At 40.9% G+C, this 27574-nt stretch overlaps 1 protein-coding gene across 2 annotated transcripts; it reads left to right on the top strand.

Moving 5' to 3' along the window:
* On the top strand, positions 1-27392 carry DYNC2I1 (dynein 2 intermediate chain 1). 2 transcript variants are annotated; one of them, XM_080974015.1, is made up of 25 exons: positions 1-157; positions 2234-2287; positions 2881-3307; positions 4162-4214; positions 4567-4881; positions 5946-6013; positions 7952-8012; positions 9214-9285; positions 9429-9503; positions 10442-10679; positions 10917-11019; positions 12250-12379; positions 13929-14040; positions 14230-14315; positions 15497-15626; positions 16108-16280; positions 18375-18537; positions 19319-19432; positions 20453-20514; positions 21712-21763; positions 22113-22173; positions 22792-22891; positions 23633-23764; positions 25626-25849; positions 27157-27392. In XM_080974015.1, exons 1-25 carry the CDS (start codon positions 143-145, stop codon positions 27179-27181), a joined length of 3045 nt encoding a protein of 1014 aa, XP_080830141.1. In that variant the 5' UTR covers positions 1-142; the 3' UTR covers positions 27182-27392. The 2 variants fall into 2 exon arrangements, with proteins under 2 accessions (XP_080830141.1, XP_080830140.1); XM_080974014.1 differs by having other exon boundaries at positions 27174-27392.
* Positions 27393-27574: the final 182 nt, after the last annotated feature.

Below are 27574 nucleotides of genomic sequence, written 5' to 3' on the forward strand. Positions count from 1 at the left end.
CTCTACCTGTTGCTAGGCGGAACTGGGACGCAGTTGCCTAGGTAGCCTAACCTAAGCTGCGGCCTGCAAGTTTTTCCAGAGCCCGAGGGGAAGCTGCGGGCGCCGTCGGGGATGCTGCATCTCGGGGCGGTTGCGTGCTGTTATGGAGGGAGATAAGGTGAGCTGCCCGTCTGTGTGGGGGCACGAGGGGAGGAGGTGGAGAGGGTCGGTGGTGTAGCGTAAATCTCGCCGGGAGAAAGGCTGGAGGTGGAGGTGGGAACGGGGGGCGCAGCTTTAAAAGGGCAAATCGAACTCTTAGGCTGCAAATATATCTGGGAGCAACATAGCAGCAGTTAACTCAGTGCAAACACGCCTAGGAATGGGCTGCAAGTCTCGTTGGAGAACTTCAGCTGGGCTTGCTGCTTAGTTAGGCACGCACAGAAGGGTTTCAAATACAGTGGTACCTCGGGTTAAGTACTTAATTCGTTCCGGACGTCCGTACTTAACCTGAAACTGTTCTTAACCTGAAGCACCACTTTAGCTAATGGGGCCTCCCACTGCTGCCACGCTGCCAGAGCCCGATTTCTGTTCTCATCCTGAAGCAAAGTTCTTAACCTGAAGCACTATTTCTGGGTTAGCGGAGTCTGTAACCTGAAGCGTATGTAACCCGAGGTACCACTGTACTTTGATAGCTTGTCACAGAGATGATGGGGATCCTCCACAGGGAGACGGTTTGAAGCAGTGGGTTAAAGCATTGGGCTTGGACCAAATGGCCTTTGAAGCCCCTAGCAAATCTGGGACTGATTTCTTCATACTTCCCTGGGAGTGAGCACTGCTTGAATTTTGTTGTTTAGTCGTGTCCAACTCTTCATGACCCCATGGACCAGAGCACGCCAGGCACTCCTGTCTTCCACTGCCTCCCGCAGTTTGGTCAAACTCATGTTCGTAGCTTCGAGAACACTGTCTAGCTATCTCGTTCTCTGTCGTCCCCTTCTCCTTGTGCCCTCCATCTTTCCCAACATCAGGGTCTTTTCCAGGGAGTCTTCTCTTCTCATGAGGTAGCCAAAGTATTGGAGCCTCAGTTTCAGGATCTGTCCTTCCAGTGTGCACTCAGGGCTGATTTCCTTAAGAATGGATAGATTTGCTCTTGCAGTCCATGGGACTCTCAAGAGTCTCCTCCAGCACCATAGTTCACTGATGCTCAGGATGTCAATATTTATTCTTGCCATCTCAGTTTTGACCACATCCAACTTACCAAGGTTCATGGTCCTTACATTCCAGGTTCCTACACAATATTTTTCTTTACAGCATTGGACTTTCCTTTGCTTGAACTTTGGTGCACCCTAAACAGGTGTTTGCTGGAAAGTAAGCCTTGCTGTGCTCAGTAGGACTCGACTTCTAATAGGTGGTTGAAGGATGCTGTCCTGGTCATTGCTATTTCAAATGGGAAGTCGGAAGGTGATGAGCTGCACACTCCTGAATTTGAGCACGGCAAGGTGGTTAAACAGTGTTGGGTAACTGTCCTGCCTTGACTGTAGTTCTGCAGCCACCAGGCTCCCAAAACACTTTGGCTGCTGCAGCTGGTTTTCTAGCCTTCTGAACCTCTTGTCTTCCCTTAAACCTGGACTTGTGCTGGAACAGGGCCCCACCCCCACTGAATCTGCTATTGAGGGTGAAAAGGTGAGCTCCTAGAATGTGAGGAAGGGGGAGAAGAGCTTAGTTTCTGCACTAGCAGCCAGTGTGGTGCGATGGTGCCATCCTCCCAATAATGGCACAGCTACAGCTTACCTGGATGGGGCTGCAGAGGGGCAGAGCAGGTGATGAAGTTGGAACTCCATGGATGCACCAGCAGAGTTGGCCAGTACTCCTGGCACTGTGTCCATGCAACCTTGATTTTGCTGCTGCCCCATCCAGGTAAACTGTAACAACACTGGTGTTGGAAGAGAGGCTCCGTAACTGCCCTACCACACCAGCTGCTACTATCTCATTGAAAATTATCTAGTTTAATAGGTTTAAATGACTATGAAGATTTCACTATTGGTCTCTGCAGTCCAAGCAAACTCCCTCTATAATCTCCCATCATTTCCAACTGATAACATTGTAGTTTGAGTGTTTGTTCAAAAACCTTGACCAAATCGTAGTTTTATTTATTTATTTATTTATTTTATTTATTTATTAGATTTGTATACTGCCCTATGCTCTAAATACAGCTCTCAGTTTAAGATACCTCTCCCCACCATTCTTTTTGGTCTAGAGAAGAACCAAAGATGACACTTGGAAATCAGATGAACTAAAGAAGCATCTTAAGGTAAGATTTATTTGTACCTGATGGCAATAGCAGAGGTGGCGGCCAGAAGAGTTGAGTTGAGGTGAAGTAAGTGGTGGAAGCTCAAGAGGCCCGCCTCTCTGCTTGTGCTGCCAGTAGGACATCCCTGAGTTTTGGTGAGAGGGATGTGTGCTGTGTTGCACCTAGGATGAAGAAGATGAGCACCAAGGCTTTGAGGAACACTCCCCCTGCTGAGTTGGGTGAGAAGAGAGTATGTTCCAGCGCACAGTGTTGCAGCTTGTCTTCTCTGTCTCTGGGGTGGCCAAGACTTTGAGGAGTGCCCTTCTCTCACTGAGTTTTGGTGAGCGAGGGAGCATACTGGTTGTGGTGGAAGTGGAATGGGGAGGCCATGACTGCGGGGTTGGCATCAGAAGGCTGACAAAATGGAACAGGCTGCCCCTGAAAAGGTGGGTCTTCAAAGACAAAAAATTGGTATACACACACACACACACATATATATATATATACATACACACACACAAACACACACACACTCACATATATATGTATGTATATGTGTGTGTGTGTGTATATATAAAAAATGTTACTATTGCGTTTCTTGTTTCCTTCTTGAGGTGTCTCGATCAGATAGTCAGTCTGAAGACGGGAGACATCGGCAGAGGAAATCACGAGAGGGTGACAGCAATGATGCTGATGACTTGCCAAAAGATCAAGAGAAGGTCAGAGTGAAATCAAAAGAAAAAGCAGGTGAAAAAGTGAGACTTATTAAATCAAGTGACATAAGACATAAGAATGAAAGGAAAGAGAAAGGAAGAGAAAAAGATCATCCCAGAGAACATGAGAGAGAGAAAGTTAAGCTAAAACATGTCCAAGAAGAAAAACATAACACTGGGAAAAGTGGTGAGAGACACAGCGGCAAAGAGAGAGAGAGGAAGCATAAGAAAGATGATCCCAATCAAACACTGGTGGAAAATGCTACGGAGGCTTTTGGGGAAAGAGATAAAGAACATTATAGAAGAAGAGACAACAAGGATCATGCAGGTGGGATGGTTTGTTCACTGTATGTATTTTTAAAATAATGCTTTAGAAGAAGGTGAAAATGGGCTTCAAAACTCTTGCACAGGAGGCATGGCAGTGACATGGATTGCAAGCAGTTCTACACAATGTCTTTTTCTTTTCATCTCCTACTTTGTAAAGATAGTCTGTCTTAACAAGATGACAGACCTAATAGACAAGGGAGTTTCCTCTCCATAGGTATCTGGGCTTTTTTTCTTTTAAGCTCAGTTTCTTTTTCAGAGATGCTTGCTCCCATGGGAGTGGTCTTCCTTCCAATTCAATTGGGTGGAATCCATCAGTCCACCTATGTATCACTCTGTCTATTCCTCTCAGAGGTGAAGGACATTTCTTTGCTCCCTCCTGTGCTTATAAACCCATATAGGGAGGCTGCAGGATCCTCCATTCCACACACACACACACCCTTCTCTAGACATTGCTTGTCTTTTGCTTCATAGGAAGGAGGGTATTTTCTTCCAATGCCTCACATGATGGATGTCCTAGCGCAAAGAGATTTGAATAATAATAATAATAATACCTTTATTGTCAATGTATCTCGAAGATAGATTTGGAAACCTTGAAAAAGCTAGTTTGTGCGGAAAAGTTAGATGATACTTGTGTGTGTGTTTTTAACATTTCCAGTAATTCCAGTAATTCCCCTAGTTTGCTATTGGTTATATACTGCGCACATTACTTGAAACAGGCTTGGAATTGAAGTAACAGCCCTGAAATGCTTCTTGCAGAGATGTAGCACATACTGTATTTGCGTTGTATGTAGCGTAAGAGACTGAAATGTACTGAAGATAAAACTTCTTAATTTTATAGATGTGATTGTGTTTTAGATCACCCAAAAGTAAAAGATGAAGAAAGAGAAAGAAAACACAGAGAGAGAGAGGTAAGAGAAGGTAAAAAAATAATCCTTGTTCTTAAAAAGGAAAAGAGGGGAAGTGTAAAGAAAAAGAAAGAAAAGTTAGCAACTCACAAACAGCAAATATGGTATGCTCCCCCCTCCTCAAAAGTACCTTAACAGATTGATAATTTCTTCATCTCCTTGAGTTTTTCACACACACACCCTTTTTGCTCTTCCCGCTTCTCCAGCAATGTGCCAGAAATATTCTCAAAAGAATGCTCAGCACAGGCTTGTTGTTGTCGTTAGTAGTAGTAGTAGTGGTATATTTCTGAGCTACAAAATTGATAAATTTCAATTTTGGTTCTTTAAAAGAATTTTTAAAATTATTTCTCTTCAGAATGAAGAGAGCAGGGATACTTTGGGTGAGACACACAGAGATGAAGAACGTGAACACAGGCACAAGTCACACAAGGAACGGGACCCTGATAAGGAAAGAAGAAGGCATCGAGAGAAGAAAGAGCATGAGCTCTTAGCTGTAGAAGGAAAAGAAAAGTTTTTGAAATTAAGAAGTTTCACATCTCTCAGGGATGGGGAAGAAGGGCACACCTCCAGGAAACATAAGGAGCAGTCTCACTATGAAGACAGACACCGTAGGGAGAACAGTGAAAGACAACACAGAGAAGAAAACGAAAAGAAGAAGAAAGACCACAAGGTTTGCTTTACATTGGCTTTAGCTTCCTAGCAGTGCTGGCTAATATAAAATTCAGAAATTGTCAGATTTTCCTTGGAAATCGAATTTGTGTCAGAAGCGAACAAGATATGCTGAGAAAATATCAAGAAATACTGTGGCTTGAAACAAAAATACTATATTATGCTTTTCCGCAATGGAAAATTATTCATTAGAAGCCAAAAGTCAATAAAAGAATTGATTGGTTTTGTTACGCTTTCACTGTATATGTATGCCGTCCTTCTCTCAAAGAGTTTAGGGTGGCAGCATACATTGGATTATTCTATTTTATGCTGAAAAAGTGTGAAGTTTGCTGCTTGCAAAACGTGAGATAAATTTGATGTGAGGGTCTAGTTTTTGAAGTAATCTACATTTCATTTCACAAAGTAGTGCATTGCACAAAATGTTATGTGCTCTTCTTTCATGGTACACATAAGCTTTATTTGCAATATAGAGAGTAAGTCAACTTTTCAGGAATTTCTCAAATTTAGCTAGTTCTGTACGTCTGATGTACACTTTCCCACAACAGAAAGCAGCAGCTAAACTAATTAACAGGCTAGTCCTCCCATGTTTACTTGAAAGTAATTCTCACAAAGTAATGGTATTGTGCATATAATAACGATATTATATAGCCTTTATGTAGACTAACAGTTGCTTGTCACATGCCTGTGTACTGTGTTTGCTGACTGTGTTTTCCAAACATATGACAGCCATACCAATCCATTTTTTATCTTGAGTCCATGCCTTAGGGACCCAGGTCAATGATAGACCTCCATGGCATGTTATTTTATGGCATGCTTTAATTCTTTTTAAGGAGTGCTGTGAATACAGCCCTAATACAGGCATTGTTTGCATAATATATGATGCCTATCTGGTGAATGCTAGCAATAACCTTAATCGTTGCTAGTTTTGTCTTCTTTAAAAATGAAGCTGTATATACTAAGAGTCATTGATATAAGAGAGCACGTGCACCTGTTAATGCATATAAGGAGATACTTAGTCGTGTTGAATGCTGCAAATCATTGTATTTCGAACAATATATTTTTCAGCACCGTGAACATAAAAGCCAAAGCAAGAGTTCAAGGCATGAAGCTGAAGCAGGCCATCCACGTGAAAGGTGGGCTCTGTTTAAATAAGTAAGAGTAATCCTCATTGGGCACAGTGGAGCTTAAAGGTAAAGGTAAAGGGACTCCTGACCATTAGGTCCAGTCGCAGACGACTCTGGGGTTGTGGTGCTCATCTCGCTTTATTGGCCGAGGGAGCCAGCGTACAGCTTCTGGGTCATGTGGCCAGCATGACTAAGCCGCTTCTGGTGAATCAGAGCAGCACACAGAAACGCCGTTTACCTTCCCGCCAGAGTGGTACCTATTTATCTACTTGCACTTTGATTTGCTTTCGAACTGCTAGGTTGGCAGGAGCAGGGACCGAGCAACGGGAGCTCACCCCGTTGCGGGAATTTGAACCGCCAACCTTCTGATTGGCAAGCCCTAGGCTCTGTGGTTTAACCCACAGCGCCACCCGCTTCTTCTGAATAAATACAGTGGACCCTCCGAATATGAACTTAATTCGTTCTGGGGGTCCATACGTACCCCAAACAGCCCACAACATGAGGCGCCACTTCCGCGCACGTGTATACACTTCCAGGTTTGCCGCGATCACAACCCGAAAGTTACATTAGCCGAAGGTAACATAACCCGAGGGTCCACTGTATGTATATGTTTCCTGCTTTGCAGGGAGTTGGACTAGATGACCCTCAGGGTCTTTTCCAAATCTACGATTCTATGATTTTATTTATTTGTGCCTGGCATTCTTTGTCTCCAAAGTGTGTGCAAAGGCAGATTGCTTACCCATCTGTTTCCACAAGTTAGAGCAACAAGGGTGTTTTGATTGCCTGTGTCCTGCCTTCCTCCTTTTGATTAATTTTCCAGGGGAAGAGGGGCCTGAAAAATATATTTAAGGCAGTAATCCTGTATGCATTTTTCTGGGAGTAAGCCTCCGTGAATCCAGTCACACTTACTTTGAAGTAGACATATATAGGATTGCACTGTAAAACTCCTAAAATAGCCAACATACATATTTTGGAAGCATCATCGTATATTTTTTAGATGATGCGTTATAGATTTGAGGGAAATATTTTCAGTTCCTAGGCACCAGCTTCTTGGTAATTTATTTATTTGCTTAGACATTTTGTGATTGTGTTGGATATGTTTTCCAGCCAGACAAAAAGCTGTCTGACTTCTTTTTGATATCTTTTTGATTCCCTCGGGTCCCTGTTTCAAACAAATTAAAGCCCGCCACGGGGTTACATGCTGCTTCTTCTTCTCCTTTCCTTTTGAACTGCTTAGCTCTATTCTTGGGATAAGAGCAAGTGCTGCTGGCATCTCTTTGTTAAGCTTGGATAGGTCTTTATATTTAACATAGTGAGAAACTGCTTTATGCGAATTCTGCAATGAAATGACGGTCTTGGCCATGAGCGTTGGGAGATATCTTTTAGTTATTTGGAGTGGGGAAGATTTAAGTTTTATTTCATGAGTTGTAGGATTGTTTTAGAAATCCATTCTTTAAGACTTGATGAAATGCCATTCACATTTTCTGCTTACTGTAAGTGAGAGCTGATCCAAAATTTGAAAGCTGCCAAACCTTTGTAAGCAAGGATCTTGTTTGATTTTCTGCCATCAGAAATATATGGATACTTTGGAAAGGATGGGGTGAACTCCACAGTACGTCTATTGTTCCTCAATATATTCTCTCATCAAAAGCAAATAATTTCTGTGTTGGAGAGACATTACAAAGGGACAAGGCATTGCTATGAAAAGTAGTTCAGTGCTGTTCTTATAGGGGTTCACAGATCTCACTATGTGAGAAAGTCACATGTTGCAGTGTAAGTGGGAAAAGATTCAACATAAATCACTTATCATTACCCCCCCCCCCCTTCCCAGCATAGCTTATTTGAACAGGTGTAAAGCAGTTCTGAGACCTTGTTTTCCACAGAAATAGTGTTTGCTTGGTAGGCACTCCTTTTAATTCTGTGTTTGGTGTTTTTTTCTCATTATAGTGGTACAAAAGAAAAAGTAAAGAGCCATGTCAAGAGTGAAAAAGACGCTACAAAACGAGAAGTAAGTGGTTTTATTTGGAGTGTTCTAATGCAAGAATATTGTAGGAATTAGTAATAAACCAAAGGAACAAGAACCTAAAATTTAGTGAAGAGTTACAAAGGAGGACTCCTAATATAAGGCACAGCCACAGCCTTTTAAATCTTGTCAATCTGAATAGGAGAATTAAGTATATACTTGTTTTTCTTCACTTTCAACTAATGGGATTGGAAGGTGTTTATCTTTATTTGAATTGTGCTTATACTAAACTTCTGTTCTATGTTGTTGAAAGTTTGCACCCAGTTCTAAGCTTGGTCTTCTGCATGCTTACATATAAGTGAGTTCTACTGAGCTCAGTGGGCTTTTGCATAAAATTGCAACCTTTTGGCCCGATCCTATGCATGTCAACTCAGAAGTAAGATACATTAAGTTCAGTGGGACTTACTCCCACAGTAACTATGTATTGGATTGCAGACTTAGACACATTTACATGGATCATGCACAAAACGTATCGTCAGAAACTTCTCATGCTGTCTCTCTCCCTGGAGAATTTTAAAATGCTCACGATTATTTATGGACGTAGACAAAAAAAAATCTAAAAATGATGTAGTATCTGACTGACTGCAGTTTTTTAGTCTTTTAGTCAGGGGCTGAGTGTTCCAGAGTGTACACCCAATGAAGACATAAAATAAAGTTTAAAAGGGAAAAAAAATACTACAGCCTTTCACACATTTCATAGATTACTCAGCACTATACAGGCCACAGCATATTAGAGAGCAGGAGGCTCATCATGGGAGAGACATATTGGTAGAGCAACTTCCAAAAGGATAGTTGTCTTATGTTTGTTACCGTAAATACAAAAAAAAAAGTGTGTCTTGTTACATCTTGAAAGTTTGATTGTGGCATAGGTTTGCCAACTTTGTCTGATGTTGTTGACATTGGACACGGCGAGAAAACAAAGTCCTAAATAAATATAATCAAGGAATATATTTAGCATGCCTGTTTCTAGTGTCTGATATAGTCAGGATTTGGGGTGGGAGTTGTTCTACAGATAAAATACATATAAAATACAGTGAGGCTTTTCTAAGACTGAGATATTAACATGTGAGGAAGGGCAGCCTTGGAAGTTGAAAGCATGATATAAGAACTAAGTTGTATTATTAGAACTCCCTGCCACATTTCAGTGCTTTTCTCTCATGAGTTGTTTTATCTATTGATATGTTAGCGCCACAAAAGTGACAACCTGTCAGCTGTGGGATCCCATCGGCAAAGGCTATCAAATGAAGAAAGTGGCAATGTAAGAGCTGCATATTATTACGTTCATTTTTTAAGGAGCACAGCAGTGCCAGTTAAATCTCACTGGTGAAATAAATTCCATTAATGTTTTCATTTGTACAGTTATATTGTGATTTAATTCAGTTGTTTGCATTTTCTTGCTAGAAACCAAATAAGGACACACCTTATCCAGATGCAGATTATGATAATGATTCTGTGAACTATGAAGATGATTTTGAAGTGAGTGCAAAGGAGTATTTTTTGAAGAAGGTAGCGGTATCAAATAAATGTAGCTGATCCACAAGCAGTAGGAATATAGAAATCTAATTGCAATGACTTCACAGCGACTTAATTCTTTAAATATATCATGGGGAGATGCTTTGGGGAGGGGGGGGGAGAATACAGTCGTACTTTGGTTTTCGAACAGCTTAGTTTTTGAACGTTTTGGCTCCTGAATTCCACAAACCCAGAAATGACTGTTCCGGTTTGGAAACTATTTTTGGAAGCCGAATGTCCAACGGAGCTTCTGCGACTTCCAATTGGCTGCAGGAACTTCCTGCAGCCGTTCAGAAACCGTGCTTTGGTTTCCAAACGTTTTGGAAGTCGAACAGACTTCCGGAGCGGATTCCATTCGACTTCCAAGGTACGACTGTACTGTCAGCTACTGTCATAGAAAAATAGAAAGGAAGGAAGTTGCCTTTTACTGAGTCAGAAGACCACTGGTGTTATTGTTATTTATCACCTGTCTTTCATACTAATGTTCCAGGGTGGGCTACAGTTATTAAAACACAATATAAAAAATAGTTTAAACAACTTACAATCACAGTAGTAAAGAAACTGGGACTTTCTCTGCTACTGAGCTATGACCCTCACCCAGAGGCTCCTTTCCTTCATGTCTCAAGGAGGGCTGCATGTTTTTTGTACAGAACTCCACCCAAGAGAGCTTGTTTCTTTAAAACAAATTGCGCAGTTACTTCTGCTTACACTGTTTGTTAAATGTTGTTCTTAGTAATGGATATTAAACCATCACCATTTTAAAAGACAATCTGCAATGGCAAGAGGAAGCTTGAAAGCTTTTAGGGTTGCAGAATTGGCAGTGGAGATTGCTGAGCAACGCCATTGGTATGGGCTTTTCATTTGTGCTTTAAGAAAAGTAATTGCTACTGTTCTTATTGAAGGATTATGAAGATGATTTTGACGACATAGATGATGAGGATGAGGATGAAGGTGGAGATAGCCAAGAGCAAGAAAAGGAAGAAAGAGAAACAAAAGAAAAAGTAAGAAAAATTCCAGTAGCCAAGAGCGCAGAAGTAGAAGCAATTCAAAAAGCTATTAATGCTGAAAATGAAAAGATTGAGACCTTCCTCCCAAAACAAAGAGAGAATCCAAAAGGAAGGGAAAAGGAACTGAAAATAGGTATGTGACTAGGTACTTACTTTTGGTTAGCAGTCATAAGAGTGACCCATTGTGGATGTACACAATTTTTTTGCACTCATTGTACAGTGTAAGGTTATTTCCTGTGGTTTTAATTGCAACTAAAGGTGAAGTAGGCAAGCTTGTTGTTCTTTTTGACCATTGCAGGCTTCATCCATGTATATTGGAGTCATCCGCTTGCATTTTAAAGATTTCATGAATATACTTACTATCTTGCAGAAAGGCAAGAGTCACCCGCTCGAAGTCCTGTTTCTGGAAAGTTCATTGATTTCCAAACTGCCAAACAGCGGCAAAGTATCAGAAAGATTGCCAGTGAGCAGAAGTAGGTAGTATTAAAATATATCACTGCATGTAACTTTTGCAAGATGGCTTGCATGTAAACTTCCAGTAGTTTTTTTTTAATGTTACAAGTGTTGTACGCCTAACAAAGTGCAATAAAAGTATTTTTGTGAGCAATTCATGTGTACTAGGTCTAAATTGTTTGCATGTGTCACAATCCTATAGGGATAGAAATCGGTTCATATTTGCATGATTCTAGAACAGCAGCTTATCTGTGGAGGTGCCAGAGAAGACAGAAAAGTCTTTCTGGCCTTTCCTGATGTCTCTCTTGACTGGGCTCAGATGCTGTGATGTAGTAATCTTAGCCAATGCCCATTTATATTGGGCAGAAAACTATTTTGTCCCTAATCTGCTCCCAGTAAGCAACAAAGCTATGTTTCCCTTAGTTAAGGGAGCTTGATGATTTCCACTCTTGACTTAAGGCAAGTTCTGCTTCAAAGTTGGGCTAGTGCAGGAAAATGAGGGGGGAATTGTGTCCTTATTAGTTTTCTAGTTTAGCAGTCTGGTGATCACATTCCAAAATAGTCTGCTCAGAGTTTCCTTCCTGGGGAAAAATGTATAGATAACTAGTTTCATCTTAGTTTTTATTCAGGAAAATCAGATTGTTAAATCGGTTTTTAATTTGTTTTGTTTATCTTGGTTGTAGATCGTTTTGAGACCTTTTTGGTGGGAAGAGATATAAATTTAATAAACCTAAACCAGGAGTATTCTCTGTCACCTGATATTACTGTTTAACATATACTTAGAGTCAACGTATATGTTACATTTAAAACCTAAGGCATTTTAAGTGTAAACCTAAAAGCATAGAATATGAATGCTATAAATATGTGCTTGCAAAAACATGTATTGTGCAGATACATGTCAGGCAGCTGTGATTTGCTGCAGGTCCCTGTTGATCTTACATTTGGTGACAAACCTGTGTTGCTCCCTGTGTAATGTCTGAAAGAGCCCTTAGTGTCGACAGCATGCTATGTGCAGTAAAGTATACAGAAATGAAACGGCTCCTACCCAGGAGGCATTCAATTGCGTTAATCTCATTCTCCTCAAAGTGCATTGGAACTGCAGACATAAAACCATTCCTTCAGATTATGTGCCTTGATTTTGAACTCCTTGCTCTTCCCTTTAGGAGTGAGAATATTTCTAGACCTTATAGTACATGTCACTATATTTAGTTCTTACTAGCCATTTTGCTTTCTTGTGACGTGTTTTCAAGGAAACGTAGCATTGAACTGCTCCGACTTATTGACCTGGACTTTTCAGTCACCTTCTGTTTGCTGGATTTGCCTCCAGTGAATGAATATGACATGTATATCCGGAACTTTGGGAAAATAAACACCAAGCAGGTACACCGCACAGCATATTCATTCTGACTGCTCTCATTTCTTGTTCACTTGATTTCCTGTTCCCTCTCATCCCTTCTTCCTTTTCTGGTGTGTTTTTAGCCTACAGACAGGAAGTATGCTATTTTTATTTATTTGTAAGCCATTCTGGGAGCTTTCCTGGCTAAAGGGTGGGTATAAATGTTTTGATTAAATAAATACAACATTTTCAGTACTGACAGTACCCCAAAACATTCATTAATTTCTGATAATGAAGTTGGCAATGGGGTATATGTTTCTAATGCAAGAGAAATTGCGTTTGCCATTGCTAGTACTTTTAAAGCCAAGAGTTACAGCCATAAGAATTTTCACACTAGGGCAAACTAGAAAAAAAGTTAGATACTTAGTAGGTCTCATCCAGATGAAATCAGTTAGACCTTAGGTCTTCACTGTGTTCTTGGTGTTAATGGATAACAGAGCAATCCTAAGTATAGGATGACAGCATAGTTTATGCTAGGATAAATCATGCTAGTGTATGGTGTAGTGGTTAAGAGCGGTAGTCTCCTAATCTGGGGAACCGGGTTCGCGTCTCCGCTCCTCCACATGCAGCTGCTGGGTGACCTTGGGCCAGTCACACTTCTTTGAAGTCTCTCAGCCCCACTCACCTCACAGAGTGTTTGTTGTGGGGGAGGAAGGGAAAGGAGAATGTTAGCCGCTTTGAGACTCCTTAAAGGGAGTGAAAGGCGGGATATCAAATCCAAACTCTTCTTCTTCTTCTTCTTATCCTCTATTCCAAACTCCATTCAGGAGTGAGGCTGCTGCCAGCTGAACAAACCTGAACCTAGCAGATGGAAAACAAGCCTTTAAAATAAGAGTTTGACTTGCACCACTCTTTTTGCCAGTGTAAGTTCCATTGGGTTGCCAGGTGCAAGTTTCTCTTTGTCCCATCACACCTCTTTTGGGGGACTTCTGCTGGCTTAAATTCTTCCATATGAACCCATGGATGAGGGAGTTTCACTGGCTCATCCAGGAAAGTCCAAGATCCACCTATTCCAAACTCACTTGTCTGATGCACACAGACACACCCCTCCCTTTGGTTGCCTTGACTGAGTCTTCCAGGCCAGGAATATTTGGATGCTGCTATCCATTATTGTGAGTAATAGTGTTCCTTGCTAGTCAGCAGCTTCCATTTAGTACCCCCAGAGAATATACTGCAGAGTCAACAGAACAGACCTTCCAGTTCATTTATTTTATTCCTTGGGGACCAAATGCATAGTTCATGTTTCCATGGGATTCAGCAAGATTAATGTGCCCGTCTCTTCTTGATTCCAAACAACTACTTTTTAAACTCAGTTCTATAGGCAATCGTGTTCAAAGATTTTATCTTAAACATCCAAAGGAAAAGAGAAACATTTTCTTTATACTATGAAGTAGATGATAACGCAACTTTGTACAGTACCTTGAATTTTTCATGAGGTGTAAAGTATTTTGGGATACAGCAGATGGGTATTTCAAGTCGCTCACATCTGCAGGTGCTCAGAGTGAATGGGATATTTTCATATTTCTTCTTTAGGCCTATGTACAGTGGAATGAAGATAACCTGGACAGGGATGTTCAGACTGACGAAATAGAGACTCAAGAAAAATGGACCCAACATCCTGGAGAAACTGCTGTTGTGTCTGGAGGTGATTATTATTTAGATATGTAGAGGTGTTAAAATGTAATATAATTCAAGAACACGCTAAGAGAAACCTCACTATGTATCTCTTATTATCAAGCGGTCATTTCCTATTGGCTTTAGCAACACAAAATGTGAAAGCAGTTTGGAACTTTCTGGGTAATGTACTATCGTCTTTCCTTGGGTCTCATTTCAGGTCCAAAAAGCAGCACTGATGTATCTTCCCTTACCCCAAAGATTGATTCCCAGAGACTGGCAAGTTTTCTGAGATCTGCTTGTCAGGTATATATTTTACTTTTTATATTCATGCTTAAAATAATAATTAGCAGGTACTTTTTATCACATGTGGTGGACCTGTCCTAAGGTAAAAGACTTCTGGGAAAAGATTTATAACGAATTTTAAAAAATGATGAAATATACATTTATAAAGAATCCAGAAGCCTTTCTCCTTGGAATATTAGGTTCTGAATTGCCCAAGAAAGATGTAAAGGTATTTTTGTACGCCACAACTGCTGCACGAATTTTAATAGCCAAAAAGTGAAAAACACAAGAACTACCAACTGTGGAAGAATGGCAATTCAAGATGATGGACTTTATGGAGCTGGCTGATCTCACTGGGAGAATCCGCGACCAGAAAGAAGAGGAAAATCAAGAAGACTGGAAGAAATTTAAAGACTATTTGAGCAAATATTGTAATATTAAAGATTAGTAGTTACTTGAAGGTACTAAACAGGCCTAGGACTAAATTAAGACTAAATAAATAAATAAGACATAGAATGTTAAGAAAAGTTAAGAAATCTGATTATAAACTGAATATTGTACTTTTGAATAATGATATAGGAAAACTGCTACATTCAGTTACAAGGAAATTCAGATGGAAGAGATTAGAGGAAGTCAAGTAATACGTTTAAGAAGTTGGAAATTTAATTAATGAATCAATCAACTTTTATTGCTTATATGTTTGAGGTTGTATTTTTGGTTATCGTTTGTTATATTTGTTCTATTCATTTTTTCTTTTGGTTTTATTGATTTTATAGTATGTGCTGTATTTGTATGAAACTTAATACTTGGGGAAATACTTGGGGAATACTTGGGGGGAAAGTAAAATAATAATTAGCAGTAACCATAGTCTGGAGCTTAATATATTCCTTACATAGACAAGAGACAGAATGATCGCTTGTGTTTCCCCTCACCTGGTTTTCATTCTGTAGGATGGTTTTCCTTAATCAAGTAGGAATGGATACCCATGGAGGAACACACTCCTCTATAATAGCTCCGCAAATTCAGTTTTTCCGCTTGTCTTGAAACTACCCCACAAAACTTTCCCACCATCTTCTCTCTAAGTCATTGAAGTGAGGTAAAAGCAGTTGAAGCCAGCAGACTCCTTAGCAGGTTATTATCACTGAAGGAAAGAGTAATAGATTTCCCCCCCACATTTCTAACAAATACTATTTTTTTTAAAGGTAATTGAAGTTCTGCTTGAGGAAGATCAAGTAGCAACGCAGCCCCGGCGGAATCTGAGATCACGACCATCCAGTCTGTCTATTAGTGACAGGTGCTTCCAGTTAAACACCAATCTTCCTTTCTTGAATGGTAAGATGCTTTTTGCTCTTCATCTTGTAGTGGGGCACCAGAAACTCCTATTCTTTTGCAGACATGTCTAGATCTTTTGCTGTTGGGAACAGAATTGTAGATGCAGCGAGACAATCCTTACATTCTTCTGACCCATCTGCAGCTCTCTGCAAAGTTAAATTCAACTAATTTGAATACAGAAGCATGCCTGTTAGTTTGCCTAGATACGCAGAAGGCACAAGTTTTACATAGCAGCAGCTTTTGTCTTGCAGACTGAGGGCTAAAGTAGATAGGATAAGGGAGAACCACGATTAGACACCCTAATCACTTAATCAAACCAATACCTCTCAAGTGCTTCTATTTAAACCAAAATCAGACACCACCCTTCTTGCTTTTAACTAAAAAGGGAAACATTGGGAGATCCAGTCACAAGTCCCCTGTGTAGTTGAGCCATAATAGATTTTTAAAATGTCATCTGTGATTTTTGGTTTCCCCCCCCTAGGTCGAAGGGTATCCTGTTTGCACATCTCACAGGGTCAGAGGCAAGCTCTGCTTTCTGTTCATGGGTTTCCTGAGAAGTCAAATGACTTACCGCTGGACAGCAAATACATCATTTGTGTATGGAATGTCTGGCAACCTTCTAGTCCTCAGAAATTACTGTTTTGTGAATCTCAGGTATGCTTTAACGATATGCCACTGTCTAATGCACTAGCACCCACCTCTTTGTATATGTTCTAATCTAATTGTTGCCTGTAGACCCACATCAGCCACAACCGCACCCAAGACTCCTGTCTTACCTTTCGCTTCTAGTACTGCCACCTTCCCTGCTTTCCACTTTCATCACAGAAGAGAAGGGAATAGAGAGAAACAAGGAAAAACCCTCTCCAGGTTACCAGAGTATTGCAGATTAAGTGGAAGGCAGTTATAACAGGATTTTTCCTCAAGTGCACACTAATAATATTTGAATACCGTGGTACCTCGGGTTAAGTACTTAATTCATTCCGGAGGTCCGTTCTTAACCTGAAACTGTTCTTAACCTGAAGCACCACTTTAGCTAATGGGGCCTCCTGCTGCCACCGTGCCGCCGGAGCACGATTTCTGTTCTCATCCTGAAGCAAAGTTCTTAACCCGAGGTACTATTTCTGGGTTAGTGGAGTCTGTAACCTGAAGCGTATGTAACCTGAAGCATATGTAACCCGAGATACCACTGTATCTACAAAGCAGTTTGGGACTGCTAATCTAAAAATTGTGTTAATTTTATATCCATGGTATGTTGTCCATTTTGGAACATTCTGCCTCGCTATATGACAAAAGAGAGATTGACCTGGTGTCCCTACCCAGGTAGCCAAACCACCACACACACCCAAAGTCCAGGTTCAACAGCAACTGAAGTTGTTCCAGTTTGATTCAGTTCAGACCAATAAAGGTTCAGTAACTGGGTCACCACATGTGGGTCGACAGGCTCAGTTCTGATTAATTCCCTTAAGTCAAATATTAGAAATAAAATGTTTTAATTCAACTCAGCAGCAACATATTATTTAATTCCCACCTATAGAGACTGGCTGAGCACTGCAGCATGGGGAAGGCACTCTGTTATGCACAAGAATAATATCCTCTCTTCTTTCCTTCTTTCAGCAGCCTGTTTTATCTTTAAAATTTGCTGCAGTGGTTTCTGTCTCAATGAGGAAGCTTACATCCAGCTCAGCTTCCACACCCCCTCTTACAGTCTGCTCTCTATGGGATTTTGAGCATGCCTGTGCATTTAGACAGTCATGGGCTAAACCCAGAACAGCTGTTGCTCGGGGAAAGAAAAGTCTCAACTCGAAGATTTGACACACAGAAATTCTTGTTTTCTATGGGAACAAATGTGCATTGGGAATTCTTCTGATGCCCCTAAAGAGAGTGATCTAATTTATTTAACTTGTTTGTTTTGCATGTATTTTGTAAACAAAGCAAAATATATGTTAAAACTACCAAGCTCATGTAATAGTCATTTGTATTTGGCATCTGTTTTAATGAACTTACGAAACAGAGTTTTCCAAGGGGAAATAAAGCACTGAAAAAATTTTCACCCCACATCATTGAGATATATTCCTGTTCAGGTGCTACAAAAGCTTTCAGACAGTAGTTCATCTTCTATTTTTGTTGGGGGGGGTTTCATTCCTTTATGTTCTGTTTGATTCCATAGTGTACTGCATGTGAAAAACTGATTACTTTGTGTCATATTTTATCAAATTTGTATACACTGGAACCTTGGTTCTCAATTGTCTCGGAAGTCGAACATTTCGGTTTTTGAATGCTGAAAACCTGGAAGTAACTGCTTCAGTTTTCGAACACTTTTTGGAAGTCGAACGTGCCACGCAGCTTCCGTTTTGAGTTTTCCATAAGTAAATTCTTCCAGAATGCCTGCTTCAGTTTTTTAACGTTTCGGAAGTCGAACGGTCTTCCAGAATGGATTACATTCGAAAACCAAGGTGCCAGTGTACCGCCCTTCATCCACAGATTTCAGATCAGTTCACAACATTAAATTAAAGTGTAAGATTAAGGGTTCAAGACTACATCTACCCCCACAATCATTGCATTACATTAACACTATTTATATTATATCATTGGAATGGTGCTAATGTCAAATGTGCTCCACGTAGGCAAAACGAAATTTATCATTTCTCTTCCCTTCCATTAAGTTGGACTCCCATCGAACCAAAACATATTCAGTAGAACTATATTTCCCTCATTTGTAATTCTGGGATATTTTGTCTTGCCGTATAGGTGACATGCTGCTGCTTTAGTCCTAGTAAGGCTACTTTAGTGTTTGCTGGAACAATCGATGGTTCAGTGCTGGTATGGGATCTCAGAGAAGACTCAAGGTTGCACCACTGCATGAAGGTCAATGAAACAGATTGGACATTTCGATCTCCAACGTTTTCTACCGGTTGGTCAACATCCCTTGAATGATATCATCACATCTGTTGCAACCTGAGTGGCCAGGACCATGATATATGAACAAGCACAGTTCATATATATGAAGTTGTTCCAATTCCATTTTGGGTATCTCTCCCCCCCCCCCCACTCCATGCAAAAGATGTGTAAAAAGATAAGTCAAAGGCTGAACCCATGTAATTAAAGTTGATGAAAAGAAGATCAGTGAAGTAGTATCAATCTTTTTTTTCTTTTATTTTTGCTAGAATATATACCAAGCCTGGCATGTTATTAGCAATACTTCCAACAAAGTTTAATTGTTTTTTAATTAATGCTTTTTCTATGTTTTCAGCGGTTCTAATTTTTATGTGTAAGCTGCCCTGTCAGGGGAAAAAGGAGGAGTATAAATAAATAATGTAGTAAATCTAAATGTTATTCCTAGTTTGACATGTTTGCCATTTTACCACTCAAGTGGCTTGTATGATAAGTTATGATTAATACTAGAGAGTTTAGAGTTAATTCTGCTCCCTGTATCTTCTGAGGAAAAGCACCCCAGCTTGAAATGCAATGGGCGTGGTGCTTTCAGTATAATAGGGTTAACACTTAGTGAAGTTTTTAACATGATATGCAGTAATGTAAACATGTATTAAAGAGAACAGAGACCTTATTTGAAATTTGGTTTTTTTAGCACTTTTGTTTCCACACCAGTTTAGTAGTCACTACAGTCCTGAATTAAACAAAACGGGGGTTGGTTGGATGGGTGGACTTACTGTTTGCTTATTTCTCAACTATAGATGGAGTATTTGCCTCAGTAAACCACACATGTTCTGTGCTGACAGTCGAACCTGTCTCAACATCTGTCTTCAAGGAGCAGAACTGTGGTCTTTCCTACCTCTCATCTCAGGAGGGTACGTAGACCGCTCTCCAGAAATTGACAAATATTCTTTGGAAATACAGGTTGTGCCCACAGTTGTTATTGTTCTGGAATTCCTTGCCTATAAACATTTCTGTAGTTCAGAAGCCATGGTTGGTTTAGCCAAAGTATGGCTTGTTTGAACATCCTAACTCAGTCTAGCAGACAAATAACCTTGGTTTATTTTCTGGGATCAAACCATGCTGTTAACTAATTCCATGGAAGCAAGAAGCTCGCAGGTGGTGTCCAATCAGTAGTCTACATCAAACAGCATGGTTTGCTAAAGGGCTCTCATTATTTTGTAGTCTTTGGCTTCTGTAAAGCTGGGGAGCCAGAGGTACTGCAGGAGAGTCATCTTCTGAGTCAGAGCATGGCAACAGAGTTGTCCTATGATGGGAAGAGCCCTGAAGATGGCACTGCATGTTCTTCCTTCTACTCACCACAGTGAAGTCACATGAACCTTTCCACAGTCGTCTGCCACGCATTGCAAGGTCCTCATTTCGTGGGTCATGGCAGATGTGAAGCCATAGTTTATTGCTGGCTTTTGAACTGTGGCTTATCTTTACTACGTTTTGGCATTATGAATGAACCCAACAGCCTTGCTTAATTGTGGTTTATTTGACCATCCCAGCTATTTGGCAAACTAAGAGGGACGGGCAATTAGAAAACAAGCCAAGCATTAGAGACACCTGCCGCAGGCTGGTCATTATTCTGCCGCTGAGTTTCACTGCACGGTTTGTTTCATTCTGTATTTGTTTTATGGCATGGTGATATTTTAAATTGTTTCTTTCTATCAGCTGGCTTGAGGAACCTTGATGGGTGGAAAGGCAGCATATTAATTTAACAAACCAAGAAGTGAACATTATTGCCTCAGTGTTGAGGATAAAATTCTAGCATGTTAGTATCTCTGCTAATGCCTATCTTATGGGGGTCAAATTTAAGTGGGCAAAATAATGTATGATCAACCATAGTGCCTGCAAATCTATAATTACTGAGTTATCATTTTTCCTTGCAGAAATGTTAGGACTTTCATTTCAGATTGCCTCTATGGATGAAAACGGGACTCTCAGTCTGTGGGTGAGTTGGAACTTTTCCATAGCTATTACTCACTTGTTGCTCAGGCATATAGCTTTTTTTGTGCAACTTTGGCTGTTTTTGAGAGAGACTTTACACAAACATTAAAGATGTTATCGCTTGGAAAATGCAGTTTCCCTTTCCTGCTAATTAGGGCATCCTGTTGTGAATCCTGTTTCTAAGTATCATGAGCATCTTTTTGGTTGGTTCCTATTAAAACTAATAATAACCTTTTTTAAAGAATTACTCTGCTTTTAGATCTAGATTTCCAATGCAGTTCACACAAGAATGCTCCATACAGTAGTGCTTTCCCCTGCTACTACCAGTGTCATGCTTTCCTGTTTGTAAAGTTGTCACAAAATTTATTTCTGAGGAAGACCACTCTTCTGCTGCACCTCTGGAGTATTTATGTATTATTTTAAAGATCTGTTTCACTCATATTCCACAGCAGTATAAAGCGCAGCCAATAACCTTTCACTACGCTGTGGGTTAAACCACAGAGCCTAGGACTTGCCGATCAGAAGGTCGGCGGTTCAAATCCCTGCGACGGGGTGAGCTCCCGTTGCTCTGTCCCTGCTCCTGCCAACCTAGCAGTTCGAAAGCACGTCAAAGTGCAAGTAGATAAATAGGTACCGCTCCAGCGGAAAGGTAAACGGCGTTTCCGTGCACTGCTCTGGTTCGCCAGAAGCGGCTTAGTCATGCTGGCCACATGACCCGGAAGCTGTACACCGGCTCCCTCGGCCAATAAAGCGAGATGAGCGCCCACAACCCCAGAGTCGGTCACGACTGGACCTAATGGTCAGGGGTCCCTTTACTTTACTAAGCTTTGGATGATATTGTATGCTTTCATTTGTGAATTTTAGTGTGGTGGGGATGCCTAATTGCACATTATATGCAAGATTTAAAATATATTTTAAGAGAATGATCCAGTTAGGCAAGGAAGCCCACAACCAAATTTTAGGAAAGGAGAAGCTGGTCTTAGGGTATATTGTTTGGAGAATGCCTGCAAAGCAAACTTTGTTTTGAATAAGCAGCAAGTCAAGGAATAAGAACTAAGGTAGTACAGTTTTTAATTTAGTAAACTGCAGGGTAGGCAAAGTCTTAGTGAGAACATACGGAAAGCTGAAATATGTTTCAGAATGTTTGCGATGATACCTCCTCTTTTTTCCTGATTATTATTATTTTTTTGCCACTTTTTAGGTAGTAGTTGAACTTCAAAAGGGGGATCTGGCAGGCTCACAAAGTGATTTAGGTAAGTGAAACTCCTTAGTGAAGCTGCTGTTTATGGAAGGGAAGGAAGACGAAGTCAGATACTGTGAGAAAAGCATTGTTGGTCATCACAAAAGCTTGGGATTGTTCTGGGCAGGCAGCCAACAGTGGAATTGCATGCAGTACTTACATGAAGCATTAGAATAATGGCTCTGTATACCTAGAGTCACTCTAGGTGGTATCCTCCATCTACCAACTTTCCTTTGTAGAAAAATCTTGGACCTTGAAATACATGTTGGTCTGCAATTTCCATAAAGCACCAAATCAGTGCTGCTATTATTATTATTATTATTATTATTATTATTATTACAGTTCAGTTTTATTGCTTACAGGCTTAATTCCAGGGGGCAAAATAAAACTGGTCCACAGCTCTACAGTTCAGCTGAATTGCAGGTAAAGATATGACACATTTCTTGAAGTTATTGTTCTATATAGCCAAGCATATTTCTTTGTTGTAATCTGTGTTTTTCAATCTGAATCACTCAGTGCTTTCGAAAACACTCAGTTGCTGGAGGTTTGCATTGTCCTCTCAAAGTGTAAAAGCCATTTAGGCTTCAGATGTGCTTTTATACAACTGCAGCTGTGGATGTGGTTGCTATTTCTACCACATCCTGAGGGCAGGCCAAGCATTATGCTGCTGTTAGTGAAAAATCGTTTGGGAGAAGGATCCTCCCTCTAACAGTGGACTAGGTTGGTGAGTGCCGACAGGATTGTAGCCAAAATGGGGACACTAAGAAACGAGGGGGGGAGGTATCAGTATGCTTGGGGGAACCCCAAGATTTACAGCAAAACAAACATTTTGAGAAAAGCTCCAAAAAATGCAGCTCACTGAGGGCTAAATATGTTCAGTATCCACACAATACTGATTGCCTGTTGTGGGGTGGGGGGACAGAAATTGGGGAGAAGAATGGAATGAAATGTCTTAGAAAAGGATATGAGACAGTGAATGAGAGCACTCTACACTGCAACATTTCTACAATATATAAATTTATCCATTTGACATTTCCCCAGATTTTATTCAAGGGATACCGTGCTCATGAAGGTACCTCAGACACTGAATATTAAATTTCTGCCTTCAAATCCCAATCATTTTGTTGTCGGAACAGACGTTGTGAGTAATATTCTCTACTTAATTTCACTATTGCCTCCTTTCTTCTCCTGAATGTTGTCCGTGATCCATCTGCATTTGTTAACATTTTAATGGCGACATCTTTAAATGCATGCACTTTCAGGTTCTTATTACAAATTGCTACATTTTAAGTTCTAAATAAAGCTAACAGCTCTCTGTAAAGTGTTTTTCATGGGGGGTTTTGTATTAAATTTATTCATTTAATATGCATACAAAACAGTAATTTACATGCCTTACAGACAAACAAGCAGAAAGGAAAGAAAACAAAACAAAAAGCAAAAAAATAGGGATAAAGGAAAATTACAAAAAATAGGTGGATGATCATACACCCTGGTGACTTCCCTCCACCAGTGCTTGTCATCTTTAATTATTTACCATTCTTGTTTACATTGCAGTTCATGCATCACTATGTTACTTGTTTTATTAAACTATTAAAACAACTTTACAAACTAGTCTAAACATATCGGCATGCTATCTTTAGAGCAGTGTTTACTCATATATTCTTCAAACCATATCCATTGTGATCTAGTCTGGTATCTTATTGCTGCAGTTAATTTTGCCCATTCTATAAATTCAGCTAATTTATATATCCAGTCCTCTTTTGTGGGTATATAATTTCCTTTCCAGATTTTTTTTTTTTGCAAGAAGTAGCCTACCTGGGTTGTTTCATTTAACGTAGCAGAAATAAGAGTCCCCACCCCCCCGCCTTTTTTTAATTTGCAGGCTATAGTGAGCCATGGTACAAGGCATGAACTAAGAATACCTCCCAGGTGGTTCAAACCACAGCAGGGGGCGCCAAGATCAACCAGAATCAACGCCATCGACTTCTCTCCTTTTGGAAAGCCAATCTTTTTGGTATGGATGCCCATTTTCATTTCTTGGCAGGAGCTTAGCCGGGCTGTTTAACAGAGCTAAACGGGAAAATGCGTGTATCCTATAATGGAGCAGTCTTTGCTTTCTGTAAAGAGTTTTGCAAGTAGCATCAAAATTGCTCAACCCCCCAGCTCTGGCAGCGTGACTCAGATTTCAGTCTGTTCCGAGATGAGGCAACAATAATAGTGTCTTGTAATTCTTCGTACAACTACAAACAGATGAACGTCAAGTGTAAGAACACACACAGTTACCTTTGTTTACATAAACTTGTAGCCAGACCATAACCACGTAGAGAAAGGGCCATGAACATGCAGCATGACTGTAATAGCTGGACGGAGTGAAATTCTACAGTTGGTCAGGCTCTAAATAAGCACTTAAATTTACTCAAGGTGTTGATTGAACGTGCCCAGTGAAATGTTCTGCTTTGAAAATTAGGCCCCTATGCCATGTTGCAAACTGCTTTTATGACTTTCCTTAGTTTCCAAAAAGCTTTGCTGTTCAGTATGGGTCTAGGCCGGGCCTGCTATGACTCGCAAGGCCCCTTGGGCACACAGAAGAGGGTTCTGCAGGCTTCTGGATTCAGATTATATGTTATAGCAATATATAGGAATATAGCAATTATATGTTATAGCAATATATAGCAATATTGGCCAGACTATCATTCTAGTATTGTTTTGAATCTGGGAAAGAGCAGTGGGGTCAAGTGCTCCTCCCTCACCTTCCTCTTACTACGTGCTGGCTTCAGTACAGTGGTACCTCGGGTTAAGTACTTAATTCGTTCCGGAGGTCCGTACTTAACCTGAAACTGTTCTTAACCTGAAGCACCACTTTAGCTAATGGGGCCTCCCACTGCCGCCGCACCGCCGGAGCACGATTTCTGTTCTCATCCTGAAGCAAAGTTCTTAACCTGAAGCACTATTTCTGGGTTAGCGGAGTCTGTATGTAACCTGAAATGTATGTAACCCGAGGTACCACTGTATAACGATTCTGGCTTGGATTAAGCCAGAGCCACCCATTATGTCCCAAACTGGGAAAATCTGGCTTAACATCAGTTAACAAACTGGGGAAAGAAGCTCAGGGGATGCTTTACAAAGCCTGGAACAATAATTTCAACAGGGCCACTGTGTATATGACCTGTACAAGCAGACTCCGATTTGTGCAGGGGTTGCATTCTGCGCAACGGTGGAACACAAATAAGCCCATTCTGACGCCTTGTACCCTCTTTTCCATCCACTTCCGGGTTGCCTCCTGTTATGTGTCTATTGGACATTCATAAATCAGTTGTTGCCTGTATACATAATTACCAAAACTCACTTGGGGGGGGGGGGAGAAGTTTTGGCCTGCACCTACATGTTAACTTTGGCGAATATTGACAGTGGAAAACGCTGCATCACTTCTGCAAGATTTCGGTGCAGGGAATGATGCTCCCCAACCTGGCCTGTTAGCCTGAAACCAGTTCAGTCAGAGATTATTCTCAAAAAGTTCAGTCTCCCTTTCCTTGGTACTAAGGCACAAGGGAGCTGGCGTGTGGTGCTGGAGCATGGTACTGTGTGATATATATTGCCACCACAAGAACCAATGCACAGAACAATTTCTAATGTCAGCCTTACCTTTTATTACCAGGGATGCTTGTGGCAATGCAAGCAATAAGGCAGCAGCAGGCAGACAGGAGGGAGAGCATTGGGGTTTGCCACTTATGTGCAGTTATTTGTGGGCAGTTGTTACATGCTGCGGGTGAGTGGCAAACTGTGTGTGGCTCCCTTTAGAGTTGGTTGTACATTTTAATCAATAAGAGGATTACTTGTGCCAGCGAACCGCTAAGGTTTTGTCTTTATGTTTTCAGGTGGGCTGTTCAGATGGCAGCATAAGATTGCACCAAATGACCTCTGAGCTTCCGCTTATGCAGTGGAACAACAGCACAAGCGGGCAGCCCATCATTTCCCTGCAGTGGGCTCTGACCAGACCAGCCGTCTTCTTTGTTTTGGATGCCATGTCTGTCGTTTACATTTGGGACCTGCTGGAAAACGACTTGGCTCCCGTAGCCAAGCAGCCTATCTGGTCCGATAAGTAAGTCCATACATAGCACGGTGTTTTAGCGATAGTCATACAAACTTGGTATAATAATAATAATAATAATAATAATAATAATAATTAATAATTTATTATTTATACCCCGCCCATCTGGCTGAGTTTTCCCAGCCACTCTGGGCGGCTCCCAATCAAGTGTTAAAAACACTACAGCATTAAATATTAAAAACTTCCCTGAACAGGGTTGCCTTCAGATGTCTTTTAAAGATAGGATAGCTGCTTATTTCCTTCACATCTGAAGGGAGGGTGTTCCACAGGGTGGGCGCCACTACCGAGAAGGCCCTCTGTCTGGTTCCCTGTAACCTCACTTCTTGCAATGAGGGAACTGCCAGAAGGCCCTCAGAGCTGGATCTCAGCATCCGGGCTCAATGAGTGACTGAACTACAAGTGACTGCTGTTCCCTTGCTATAAACTCGGATCTTCATGAGCTTTACACTTCCTTAACCCATGTAAAGATTACTATCATGGTCCAGGTAATCGCCACATTTGGGGTCAGGAAGGAAATCCTCCCCACGTTTCCCTCTCTGTTCCCTCTGGTGAATAATTTCCAAGCTTAAGGTAGTTGACAGGGCTTCCAGGAGGAACAGAGGGATTTTGATGTAGCTGGAGGAGTCAAACGGCCTCGGTCCAGTATACCTAAAGGAGCGTCTCCACCCCCATCGTTCTGCCCGGACACTGAGGTCCAGTGCGAAGGGCCTTCTGGCGGTTCCCTCGCTGCAAGAAGCCAAGTTACAGGGAACCAGGCAGAGGGCCTTCTCGGTGGTGGCACCCGCCCTGTGGAACACCCTCCCACCAGATGTCAAAGAGGAAAACAGACTTTTAGAAGACATCTGAAGGTGGCCTGTTTAGGGAAGCTTTTAATGTTTAATAGATTATTGTATTTTAATATTCTGTTGGAAGCCATCCAGAGTGGCTGGGGAAACCCAGCCAGATGGGCGGGGTATAAATATATATATATATATATATATATATATATATATATAAATAAATAAAATAATAATTAAATGGCCATGGCTTTGAGTCTCTCCTCTCCTGATGTTGAAGCAGTAGGGTGGTTGGGGGTGGAGACAGCTCTTGGAGGTGGGAGTGGGGAGAAGCTGATGCAAATGTGGGGAGGGGGTCCTTGCTGTGTCCCTCAGATAAAGCCACAGGGAATGGCAGCTTGTGGAGGCCACTTTGGACAGGAAGCAGGAGGAGCCAAATGACAGTTGATCCCAGTCAGGTGAATCAAGGGAGATTTACTTTTTCACCTTTCTCTCCCTCTCTTCTTCCCTTTGTTAAACAAGCACTATTTTCCTCTCAGGGTTATAACTATGGCTGTACTGGGCGAGCCTGAAAAACCCAGCGGTCTCCTGGGGATTGCCCTGGCCAAAGAATCTGGAACAATAGACATAAAGTACGTAAAGAAGAAGTGGGCACTACCTCAGCCAGAGGAATCTGAGAAATTAAACTTACTTCTGCAGCAGGCCTTGTAAAAAAAAGAAAGACATGCCTTTCTGTGAATACACACATATGACAACCATTTGATTTTAGATGTATTTGTTAATATTTGGGTTTTAGCTTGAGTAAAATACATGATTTCATATTTTTTCATTCATCTTTGTAAATAGTATTTATATATTTTTAAAGCATCGACACAGTATTTGAACCTGAGGTAGAGAATATTTTTATCAAACATAAAACAGAACAAATATTCATGATATT

Source organism: Podarcis pityusensis (genome assembly GCF_964106645.2).
Source record: "Podarcis pityusensis genome assembly, chromosome: 12".
NCBI lineage: Eukaryota > Metazoa > Chordata > Lepidosauria > Squamata > Lacertidae > Podarcis > Podarcis pityusensis.